Source organism: Vipera berus (genome assembly GCF_964194415.1).
Source record: "Vipera berus genome assembly, chromosome: 1".
Taxonomy (NCBI): Eukaryota; Metazoa; Chordata; class Lepidosauria; order Squamata; family Viperidae; genus Vipera; species Vipera berus.
The window spans coordinates 5,330,428-5,343,063 of record NC_138202.1 but is presented as its reverse complement, the minus strand read 5'-3'; the positions used below and the strand labels follow the sequence as shown (position 1 = coordinate 5,343,063).

Below are 12,636 nucleotides of genomic sequence, written 5' to 3'. Positions count from 1 at the left end.
TGGATGGATAGATGATAGATAGACCTAGATGATGGATGGATAGATGGATAGACGGATGATAAAAGATAGATAGATAGATAGATAGATAGATAGATAGATAGATAGATAGATAGATAGATAGATAGAAAATAGGTAATAGATAGATGATAGATATGAGATAGATGATGGATGGATAGATGGATGAGATAGATAGATAGATTATGTAATAGATGATAGATATGAGATAGATGATACATAGATAGATGATAGATGGATAGATAATAGGTAATAGATGATAGATATGAGATAGATATAGATAGACAGACAGACAGACAGATAATAGGTAATAGATGATAGATAAGGGATGGATGGATGGATGGATGATAGATAGACCTAGATGATGGATAGATGGATGATAGATAGATAGATAGATAGATAGATAGATAGATAGATAGATAGATAGATAGATGATGGTTGGACAGATGATAGATATAGATAGATAGAGGATGGATGGATGGATGATAGATAGACCTAGATGATGGATGGCTAGATGGATAGACAGATGATAGATGGATGGATAGATAGATAGAGGAGAGATAGATGGATGGATGATAGATAGATAGATAATAGATATAGAGGAGAGATAGATGGATGGATGATAGATAGGTATGAGCAGTGTGGTGTCCTAGAGGTGAAGACACTCGCCTCCCGCTTGGAAGGTTGGGAGTTCAATCCTAGGTAGCAGCAGATAATCTTGTCCCTGGTTTCCTGTCCTTCAGGATGAGGAAGAAGATGCAGGAGAGGAGGAAGATGAGGACGACGGGTTTTTTGTCCCCCATGGATACCTTTCGGAGGACGAAGGTGTGATTGAAGTAAGTCCTGAAGAGAAGGGGGGGGGATTTTCCTAAGGCTAAGAGGCTGGGGAAACGAGCTATTGAGTAGATGTTGATCTACTGGTGACAATGTACTAGTCCTCAGGATTGACCCCTGTCAAAAAGCTGCAACCCAAAGTTAAGAGTTCCCTTATTTTGGAAGATACATTGGGCTTCCGTACTTTACTCAAGGAATAAAATTAAGATTTTAAAAAAAACCATAAGCTTTAGTGGATCACATGCGTCAGAAATGTGATAGGATTTTGCCCTGTGTGTGTGTGCGTGTGTGTGTGTGTGTGTGTGTGTTATACACAACCATTATTGTGGTGGGTGGGGCTGATATTACAGGTAGTCCTCGACTTAACAGTTCATTTAGTGACTGTTCAAAGTTACAATGGCACTGAAAAAAAAGTGAATGACCACTTTTCACACGGTCATTACAGCATCCCCAGGGTCACATAATCAAAATTCAGACGCTTGGCAACTAGCTCTGTGTTTATGACGGTCGCAGTAGTGTCCCGGGAGTCACGTGATCCCCTTTTGCGACCTTCTGACCAGGAAAGTCAATGGGGGGAGAGAAGCCAGTTTCACTTAACAACCGTGTGACTAACTTAACTGCACGTCATGGTTCCGACAGATGAAACCCTTCATCTGTCGGATGAACTTTGAGGCTTTGTTTTACCTTGAAGCATCTTTTATTAGAGTAGCATAATATCGGCACTTACATAATCGAAGCCAAAAACTGAATTCCCCTCCCCTGGGCACTTAGTATCAAAGCTTAATTCCCTCCTCCAGTTAATAATCATAAACCACGTTCCCCAATTAGCTTGAAGGGTGCGGTCTTCCTCTCCAGCTCTCCAGCCCGCCAATTCTTTTATCAGCTCTGGGCTCAGTAACCTTGATTCTCACGCCAGGTTTAGTGTTGTTATGTCTAGCTGGACTCTCATTCACACCCACCCCCGTCTCCCAGCGTCACCGAACTCGTAAAAGCGAAAGGGGAAAAAGATGGCTACATTTCCATCTGCTTTCAATGCAAAAACATCCGATCTTGGCAGCGTTGACCCTGCCCTGATTCACTTAGCCCAGGGGTAAGCAACCTTGGCTCTTTTATGACTCGTGGACTTCAACTCCCAGAATTCCTGAGCCAGCACAATTCTGGAAGTTGAAGTCCACGAGTCATAAAAGAACCAAGGTTGCCTATCCCTGATATAGCCACTCTGGCAAGGAAGGTCACAAAGTCCATTTGCCTTTGGAGAAGAAGGCAACTTTGGGACAGCGGTGACCTGGATGACCGGGAATTTCCATCAGCTGCTAGAGGAGGCTGGCCGAATCTTTAGAATGCCTTAGTTGTTGATTCGACCTTTCTGTTTCGTGAGTCTGGTGCGAGGCTCAGCCTCTTAAATCTCCCGCCATGGAGTCAACTCATCTCTCCTTCCCTCCCTTCCTCCCTCCCTCCCTCCTTATCCAGGAATGCGATCCCGAAAACCACAAAGCTCGCCAAAAGCTGAAAGCCAAGGAGTGGGACGAGCTGATCACCAAGGGGAAGAGGTTCCGCATCTTGCAGCCGGTGAAGATCGGTTGCGTTTGGGAAGGCAAGCAGGACAGCGCCGTCACAACTGCGGAACTGGGAGTCCTGCAGCAGTTTGCAGCTGCTTTCCTGGAGTCCGGCTTCGGCGAGGAAGACTTGATAGAGAAAAGCAGCAAAAAGAAAACGAAAGACCAGCAAAGTAAGCGGGCGGGCGGGTGGGTGGGTGGAGCAAAGAAGGGTGTTTCCTGCCCAGAACAAGTGGGGGGGTCCTTTATGGAAAGTGCAATGACAATTAATAATAATAATAAGAAGAAGAAGTTGGAAGGGACCTTGGAGGTCATCTAGTCCAACCCGCTGCTCAGGCAGGAAACCCTCTCTACTATTTCAGGACAAATGGCTGTCCGTTCTCTTCTTAAAGACATAAGACATTGTTCATTTGGGTTTCTTAACGTTTACTTACCATTTACTTCCTAACGTCAAAGAGAAGGTCTAGAGCAGCCATCAATTTCACAATACCAATACAGGCAGTCCTCGACTTACGCGCCCAAAATTTCTGTCCCTAAGCGAGACGGTTCTGAAGCGAATTCTGTCCCATTTTACGACAACTGTTAAGGGGATCGCTGCGGTTGTTCAGTTAGTAACCCGTTTGTTCAATGAATCCGGCTCTCCCCCCACCCACCCACCCACCACATTGACTTTGCTTGTTCGAAGGTTGCAACAGGGGGTCACGTGACCCCGGGACACACTGCGACCATCATAAATATGAACCAGTTGCCAAGTGCCATGGCTGGCCGAGGAATTCTGGGAGTTGAAGTCCATGAGTCATAAAAGAGCCAAGGTTGCCCACCCCTGCTATAGACCAACTCTACATACGGTGGAACTACTGGTTTGTACCTTTGGAGGAGGCGTCTTCAAACTTCGCCCTTTTATGACTTGTGGACCTCAACTCCCAGAATTCCTGAGCCAGCCGTGCTGAGGGGAAAGGGAGAGGTTTCCATGCTGAGCCATGCTGACTCAGGAATTCTGGGAGTTGAAGTCCACCAGTCATAAAAGAGCCAAGGTTGCCTACCCTTGCCTTAGTCCAGGGGTAGGCAACCTTGGCTCTTTTATGACTGGTGGACTTCAACTCCCAGAATTCCTCAGCCATGCACCCCTGCCCTAGGGGATGCTGCAATGGGCGTAAGTGTGAAAAACGATCACAAGTCACGTTGTAAATTTGAACGGTTACTAAAGCGAATGGCTGTTACGACAACAATTTTGACTGGAATTTCTTTCTGAAGGACGTCCATCTGGCGGGAATCTGAGGAAGGGAAGGACCTTCTCCGCGGTGGCTCCATTTCCTTTTGAGCCTCTTCCCCGGAGAGATTAGATTGGCCTCTTAATCTCTAACACACTCTCGCAGGGTCTTGAAAACCTGGTTTTGCCAGCGGGCCTGGAGAAGCCAGAGTGGGGTGGAGCCAGAGGAGTTATTTTGTTATTTGTATATTGGGTTTTTGTTTTTCTAAGCCACCCAGAGTCACTAAGAGTGAGTGGGTGGCCATATAAATTTAGATAGACAGACAGACAGACAGAGATGGATGGGTGGGTGGATGGGAGGGAGGGAGGGAGGGAGGAAGGTAGGTAGGTAGGTAGGTAGGTATAGGATTTCCTTCCTGAGCAGGGGGTTGGACTGGAATACCTCCAGGGTCCCTTCCAATTCTTTTATTCTGTTAATTTAGATAGAAAGATAGATAGATAGATAGATAGATAGATAGATAGATAGATAGATAGATAGATAGATAGATAGATAGATAGATAGATAGATAGATAGATATGGATGGATGGATGGATGGATAGGGAGAGAGAAAGATAGGGAGAGAGAGGGAGAGAGAAAAAGAAAGGGATAGATAGATAGATAGATAGATAGATAGATAGATAGATAGATAGATAGATAGATAGATATGGATGGATGGATAGGGAGAGAGAGAGGGAGAGAGAAAAAGGAGAGAAAGAGATAGATAGATAGATAGATAGATAGATAGATAGATAGATAGATAGATAGATAGATAGATAGATAGATAGATGATAGATAGATGAAGGTAGATAGATAAAGGTAGATAGGTAAAGGTAGGTAAATAAGCAGATAGATAATGGATGGGAAAGGGAAAGAAACGAAGGAAGGAAAGAATCTACACATGTAAAAGTGAGTGTGGTTGAGATGAAGCGCTTGGCGCTCTTCCTCGGCCGTTCCAGAATGCCTCTTTGAAAAACCCAAACTATACTGCTCAAAAAAAGAAAAGGGAACACAAGATGAGACATCCTACTATTAAATACAGTACATTGTGTTGTTTAAGTGTTCCCTTTATGTTTTTTGAGCAGTATATTTCCCGTAAAGGCCAGCGGTTCTTGTAGGGCTCAACGTCCGTGGCTCCAGCAAGCAGCCAGGGGCGCCCTTGGTGTGACTTAAGTTTCTGCTTTTCACCCCCACTGCAGTTCTGGCCCAGCTGCTTCCCCTACTTCACGGCAACGTGCACGGAAGCAAAGTCATCATTCAGGAGTTCCAGGAATGCTGCCGCTTGGGCTTGCTGTCAGACCCCAGCAATCCGGCTCCCTCCCTGGGCAGCGGAGAGGCCAGCCCCAAAGTCTCCCAAGGGCAGACTCCGACCTGCGAGAACGCCCTTCCTTCCAAAGCCAGGCTGAAGAGGATCATCTCCGAGAACTCCGTCTACGAGAAGAGGCCCGAGTACCGGATGTGTTGGTACGTCCACTCCGAGGTCCTGAAGAACTTTGGCCAGGAGCACCTGCCCGTGCCCTGTCAGTGGAACTACAATACCCAGGTTCCCTCCGGGGCCAAGGAAGAAGCGGGCAGTTTGCAAGGAGGGGCGGCAACCCAGCCCCCCCCAGTCTCCGCAAAACGGAAGTCAACACAAAGCATGTCGATAACCAAGTTCATGAGGAGACCTCCGGGGACCGAGCAGGTAAGGATGGCAACTCCCGCTTCGCCTCGGCAAGCTGGGCCACCCTCGTCCTTTGCTTCAGGGTTTTTTTGCCAATTGTGGAGATTCAGACTCTCAGACCCGAATTCACTTAGGGTACAGTCCTCAACTTATGGCAGACATGTCAAACACAAGGCCCGGGGGCCAGATCCGGCCCGCGAAGTGGTTTCATGCGGCCCGTGAAGCCATCCTGGAAAGAGTGAGGGAACGGCCCCCACAGCCTTGGCCCTGGCCCAGAGACCCTCCTTCTGCCAGAGACCCTCAAATCTGTCCCACTCCTGCCCAGGCCCCCATAGGCACCCTTGATGCCAACGATGTAGAACTGGCCACGCCCACCCAGTAGGCCATACACACTCTAGCCACACCCACCCAGTAGGCCACACCCACCCAGGCCATATCTACCCGGCCCCCTGAGGGCAACTGCAATGCTGATGCGGCCCTCAATGAAATTGAGTTTGACACCCCTGACTTATGGCCATAATTGAGCCTGATTATTAAGGTTGCAAAGCTAGTGATCATGTGACTGACCCAACTTTACAACCTGTCTACCTATATCTGTCTGTATCTGTCTGTCTGTCTGTCTATCTATCTATCTATCTATCTATCTATCTATCTATCTATCTATCTATCTATCTATCTTTTCATTTTATTGTGACAGTCATTAAACGAACCAAGTTCTCTTACAAGAAAACCCCATGAAGAGTTTTCTCCACGAGTCTTCCCTCTTGGCTCATGGTTTTACTTATTTTACCAATGGGCCTCATGACGTTAGTTACAGATAGTTCTCAAGTTACGACCATAATTGAGCCTGGTAATTAAGGTTGCAAAGCTAGTCATCATGTGACTGACCCAACTTTACAACCTGTCTGTCTATATCTATCTGTCTGTCTGTCTGTCTATATCTATCATCTATCTATCCATCCATCCATCCATCCATTTTATTTTTACAATCATTAAACGAACCCACTTCTCTTACAAGAAAACCCCATGAAGAGTTTTCTCCACGAGTCTTCCCTCTTGGCTCACGGTTTTACTTATTTTACCAATGGGGCTCGTGACATTAGTTACAGATAGTTCTCAAGTTACGACCCTAATTGAGCCCGGCAGTTACGGCTGTAAGTCATGACAGCCATCCTCGGAGCCAACCCAATTTTACAACCTACTTCGGGCACAAAAAACTCCAATCCGGCTGAGCTTCAGCCTAACCACTTGGCTTTAGCGAAGCGCACCTTGGCTAACCATGGATTCGAGAGTCTTTCTTTTCTAACTGGATCATTTGGGAGGGCTGACGCCAAAGTTTGACACGCCTGTTTTTTCTTCCAAGACCGAAATCGCAGAGATGGATGGATTTCAGGCAGACACAGAGGAAGACGATGACGACGAATGCATAATCATAGATGTACAGCCAAGCCAAGCCAAGCCGGCTGATTCAGGTACATCCTTGCTTGTTCAAAGGCCCGCAGCCCGAGGGGGGGAAATGAAGCTGGCTAAACGTCAGTGTCGCATGAAAATAAATCCACCAGACCCAACTAAGTTGAGAAAGATCTCTACCCAAACTAGTCAAGGCCCACTGCTGGTCCCAGAACGATAATTTGTATTAAGCCGTGTATTTTCACTTGTATTAAAAGAACCGTGGTGGCGCAGTGGTTAGAATGCGGTACTGCAGGCTGCTACTGCAGTTTGGCAGTTCGATCCTAACCAGCTCAAGGTTGACTCAGCCTTCCGTCCTTCCGAGGTCGGTAAAATGAGGACCCAGATTGTTGTTGGGACAACAAGCTGACTTTGTAAGACGCTTTGAGAGGGCTGTAAAGTGCTGTGAAGTGGTATATAAGTCCTAAGTGCTATTGCTATAAACCAGTGTCGGTTTGGGGTGGTGGTCAAAAGCACAGGGCTAGAAAACAGGAGGCTGCGAGTTCCGGTCCTGCCTTAGGGATGGAGCCAATTGGCTGTCCTTGGGCCAGTCCCTCTCTCTCAGCCCCCCAAAAGCAGGCAAGGGCAAAACCACTTCCCCGAATCTGGCCAAGAAGCCTGGAGGTGTAGTTAGTCCAGGTCAGGGGTCCAGGCCAGTCCCTGGGAATCCGGAGTCACGCAGTGCAACGAAGAAAATTGGAAATAAACAAGAAATAAAAGTTCAGTTCAGTTACAATTCAGTTCAGTTCAAATTACATTCAAAGCACGGATGGAATCTTTTTGTTCCGAGCTGCAACCGTCCCTCGTCTTTTCCGAAACGGCTTTCAATCTTCCAACAAACAGTGAGGTTTTTTAAAAAAACAAAAAAAGATGCAACTGCCTCACCAAAAGGCAGGAAATTCCTTCAAGGTGTAGCGGTTAAGGTGTTGGCCCACCAGGAAACAGGAGTTCTGGGTGATTCTGAGCCAATCACCAGGAGACAGTGAGTTCTAGTTCTGCTTTAGACATGAAAGCCAGCTAGGTGACTTTGGGCAAGTTTCAGTCCCGCCTTACTCATGAAGTACTAATGAAGTACTAATACCACTTTACAAGGCCTCGGTAAGGCCACACCTGGAATACTGCATCCAGTTTTGGTCCCCACGATGCAAAAAAGATGTTGAGACTCTAGAAAGAATGCGGAGAAGAGCAAGAAAGATGATCAAGGGACTGGAGGCTAAAACATATAAGGAACGGTTGCTGGAATTGGGGATGTCTTAGTTTAACGAAGAGAAGGACCAGGGGTGACAGGAGAGCAGTCTTCCAATATTTGAAGGGCTGCCCCAAAGAAGAGGGAGTCAAGCTATTCCCCAAAGTGCCTGAAGGCAGGACAAGAAGCAACGGATGGAAACTAACCAAGGAGAGAAGCAACCTGGAACTAAGGAGAAACTTCCTGACAGTGAAGACAATTAACCAGTGGAACCCCCTGCCTCCAGAAGTTGTAAATGCTCCATCACTGGAGGTTTTTAAGAAGAGACTGGACAGCCATTTGTCTGAAATGGGATAGGGTTTCCTGCCTGAGCAGGGGGTTGGACTAGATGACCTCCAAGGTCCCTTCCAACATCATTATTATTATTAAATGAAATTAAGCCGGGTGACTTTGGGCTCGCCACTCTTTTTTATTATTATTATTTTATTACATTTATATCCCGCCCTTCTCTGAAGACTCAGGGCGGCTTACAAACTTAGCAGTAGCCTTCATTCTATGTATATGCCTGCTTATTAGGGCTTTCGGCCCCCCCCAAGCGGCATTATTACAAAGTCAGCTTAATTGCCCCCAACAATCTGGGTCCTCATTTTACCTACCTGGGAAGGATGGAAGGCTGAGTCGACCTTGAGCCTGGTGGGATGCGAACCTGCACTAATTGCAGGCAGCTGGTGTTACTTGGCCCAACCCGCCTCGCAGAGTTGTTGTGAGGAACACCGAAGCCATTTTACACAGGTCTACCACCTTGAATCTACTTATAAAGAGGCTCTGTCTTGCCACACACCAAGGCTAGTAAAATAAAAACAGCGTCCTCTCTCGTGTTGACCTCCCACGTTCATCCTAGGGTTCCCATTTTCACAGCGGGGGCAAAGATGCTGGGCTTCCGCGTCACCCTGCCTGCCTTACAGAAATGGGAAGCCTTTTTTTTGTGTGTGTGAAATCCCAAAGGTGCCTTTTTTTTCCCCCCACGAGGCATCTGGACTTTGTTTTTCCTTTGAAGACGTTTCGCTTCTCCTCCAAGAAGCTTCTTCAGCTCGGACTGGATGGTGGGGAAATTGAAGGATTTATACTCCTTGCCGAGAGCTGGTCATTTGCCTTCTTCTAGAGCCGTGGTGGCGAACGCAATGGGGAGGCAGCCAAGTGGTATTTTTAGCCAAGGATTCAGCACCCACCCCCCGCTCTCCCCCCACTGCTGCCGCCCCAGGCTTATGGGCTTTGTTGGAGCCCAGCTGTCTGATACATTATTAATCCAACATTCTTCAACACTTCTTCGGGATGAATTATGGATGGGGTGGGGACTTCATCTGTCTGTTAACAATTAGCCTCCCTCGGCTGAAATCGCCCTTCAAGCGGAGAAGATGCAGCCTCCTTTAATAATGATAAGAAGTTGGAAGGGTCCTTAGAGGTCATCTAGTCCAACCCCCTGCTCAGGCAGGAAACCCTATAATACCCGTGGTGGCGAAGCTATGGCACGCGTGCCACAGGGGACACGCAGAGCCCTCTCAGTGGGCGCGCGCGCCGTCGGCCCAGTCCTAGCGCTTCAGCTGGGTTTTAGAAAACCTTTTCGCTTTAGGCCGCCGCCGCCGTGTGCAAAAAACAAAAAAAAGGTTCAATCAATCAATTTCAACTTCTCGCGGGGGAAAAAAAAAGATCTCGCAAAGTTGGAATTGATTGATTGAACTTTTTAATCCCACCCGGTCTGCCGTGACCACCGCAGCCACGCCCACCCAATGGGCCACACCCAGCCAATGGGCCACGCCCACCTGGCACCCGACGACAGATAAGTGGGTTTTGGGTTGCAGCTTGGGCACACGGTCTCGAAAAGGTCCGCCATCCCTGTTCTAGAGGGTCGTGGAGGCCACTTGGAGGCTTACCTGTGTCCTCGGGGTTCCCCGAGTGGTGCAAGTGGCTGTGGAGCCTCCTTGGAGCCGCCGAAAGGACCGTGTTGTAAACTGGAGATAAATGATGTCGTATCCCTCCCCCCTCTGTTGAGGGAGGGGCATTCAGCTTTGACACAGATGGCCTCTTTGAGCCCTCTTTCAAACCAGCGGTCCTCTCTGTCCAGAACTATGCCACACCCATTTGCACCGTTCAGGTGACCCCCCCCCCCCCCGAGGATATGGCTCAACCTCCCAAGTGGCCACAATGACTCTCTAAAACACGGGTGTCAAAGTCGACGTGTCGCGTGACGTGTCGCATCACAGCTTTTTTTTTTTTTTTTTTGCCTGGCCAGAGGTGGGGTGGGCGCAGCCCTCCGTATGATGCGAGCGGCCCGTGGGCCGGCAGTTTTGACACACCTCTGCTCTGACCTGCAAGGAGTATAAATCTTTCCATTCCCCCACCATCCAGTCCAGAGCTGGAGAAGCTTCCGGGATGAGAAGCGAAAAACGTCTTCGAAGGAAAACGAAGGAAGTCCAGTTGCCTCCTGGGGGGGGGGGGGGGGAAGCACCTTTGGGACAATGAAAGACCTGGAGGACTTGACAACCTCCGTAGACATTTTGAGTGAAATGTTGTGTCTTTGCAGCGCCTGAACGGAGGAGCCCCGAAGCAGAGCCAGCTGCTGCGGCCGCCAGCAACGTCCGTAACAATGCCTTTTGATATACACATCCCTATTTTCCCCCCCTTTTGTACGTATGTAGAATTCTTTTAGCTTATTGTAAAACCCTCGTGTATCCTTTTTTTTTTTTTTTTTGGACGAGATACTTGAACATACTGTGTTCCTTGTAAAGAGAAGACAGCACTTTGTTCTGCTTCAAACTGGTGGAAGCTTAAGACATATTGTTAGAGGGGGGGGAGGGTTTGTAGGTGAATAAAATATAGGGCGTATAATCTCTCTAATAAAAGCATTATTGAATTTTTGATGGGCTCTGTCGAAGATGCAGTGCTTTCCCCACCCCCACCCTAAATTGAAAAGGGTTTAATCTTATGGCTGCTCGTAGGAAAACGTCTGCTTCAAAAAGTCTCTGGGCTGCTCTCTGAGTTTGGCTGTTTGCTTGGAGACGTTTCAGGACCCAACTAGGTAACGTCATCAGTGCTAGAAGGGAGTCAGTGGGGTTTGTGGAGAGGAGGAGGAGGAAGAGGAGGAGGAGGAAGGGGACTGTGGGGTCCTTGGTGCTCTCTGAACTGGGAGGTTTCATTGCAGACATTTCACGACCCAACTAGGTAACAGCATCAGTGCTGGAAGGGAGTCAATGGGGTTTGTGGAGAGGAGGAGGAGGAGGACGATGACTGTGGGGTCCCTGGTACTCTCTGAGCTTAGTTGCTTTCTTAAGACATTTCATGACCCAACTAGGTAACTTCATCAGTGCTAGAAGGGGAGTCAGTGGGGTTTACTTTCTTGTTTATAAACAAGTGGCTGGTCCTGTCAGTGTTGGTGGGAGCGTTCTTGGTGGTACCTTGATTACGCTGCTGTATGTTGTTAAGTTTGTTGGTCTGAGTTGGTAGTGCGGGCCGCTGTATATAAACAAGAGAGCAAACCTTTCTAGCGCTGATGACGTTGCCCAGTTGGGTAATGAAAACGCCTGCAAGAAAACAAGCTCAGAGAGCACCAAGGACCCCACAGTCCTCCTCCTCTCCACAAACCCCTCTGCCTTCCAACCCTGATGATGTTACCTAGTTGGGTCATGAAACATCTGCAAGAAAACCACCCAGCTCAGAGAGCACCAAGCACCCCATAATTCTCCTCCTCTTTTTCCTCTGCCCTGCAAACCCCACATTCCCTTCTAGCACTGAGGTTACTTAATTTGGTAATGAAACGTCTGCAAGAACACCACCCAGCTCAGAGAGCGCCCAGGATCCCACCGTCCTCCTCCTTCCTTCCTTCTAGCACCGATGACGTTACCTAGTTGGGTAGTGAAACGTCTGCAAGGAAGCAACCGAGTTCAGAGAGCAGCGAGGACCCCACGGTTCAGCCCTGAGCTCCAAATACTCACTCAGCAGAGGTCTCTCTGCTCCAGGAGTTGCACCTCAGCCTTTTTCTGAATTCTAACTCGCCTCCCCAAGCAAACCACCTGTTTTTCTCCTTCCGGGTAGCCCCAAGGAAAAGTCTGCAAACTTCCCTGCTGTTCCCTCTTGTGTTCTCATTGCCCCCTCCAAAAGCCCCAATCCTGCTCCTTCTGGACTTTCCAACAAGCGTCCTCCGCCTCATCAGGCAGGGGGGAAAAAAAAGAAGAGAAGTGAGCTCAGAGATCTAACTCAGCCCCAGGCATTCTGGTTTACTTAAGCTTTGCTCAAGGAAGCTCTAAATCTGTGGTGGCGAACCGATGGCACGCGTGCCCCAGGTGCCACGCAGAGCCCATTCTGTGGGCACGTGCGCCATCGCCCCAGCCCTTCAGCTGGCTTTTATAAAACCTTTTCGCTTTAGGCCTCCGCCGCCGTGTGCAAAAAAATAAAAAGTTCAATCAATCAATTTCAACTTCTCGCGGGGAAAAAAAAAAGATCTTGCAAAGCTGGAATTGATTGATTGAACTTTTTAGTCCCACCCAGTCTGCCGCTACCAGCGCAGCCACGCCCGCCCAATTAGCCACACCCACCCAATGGCCACGCCCACCCAGCACCCAGCGATACGTAAGTGGGTTTTGGGTTGCAGTTTGGGCACTCGGTCTCTAAAAGGTTCGCCATCGCTGCTCT

At 48.3% G+C, this 12,636-nt stretch overlaps 1 protein-coding gene across 5 annotated transcripts in view; it reads left to right on the top strand.

Moving 5' to 3' along the window:
- Positions 1 to 12,460, top strand: part of CHAF1A (chromatin assembly factor 1 subunit A) — a 42,718-nt gene extending 30,258 nt beyond the window's left edge. For 3 of the 5 annotated variants that reach the window (XM_081320909.1, XM_081320910.1, XM_081320908.1), the window contains 3 exons: positions 759 to 851; positions 2,320 to 2,578; positions 4,852 to 5,696. In XM_081320909.1, coding sequence (XP_081177035.1) covers positions 759 to 851; positions 2,320 to 2,578; positions 4,852 to 5,537 — 1,038 coding nt within the window. In that variant the 3' untranslated portion in view covers positions 5,538 to 5,696. Of the gene's footprint in view, positions 1 to 758; positions 852 to 2,319; positions 2,579 to 4,851; positions 5,697 to 6,678; positions 6,788 to 10,531 lie in introns of those variants that run through there. The other 2 variants (XM_081320912.1, XM_081320911.1) reach the window with 1 other exon arrangement.
- Positions 12,461 to 12,636: the final 176 nt, after the last annotated feature.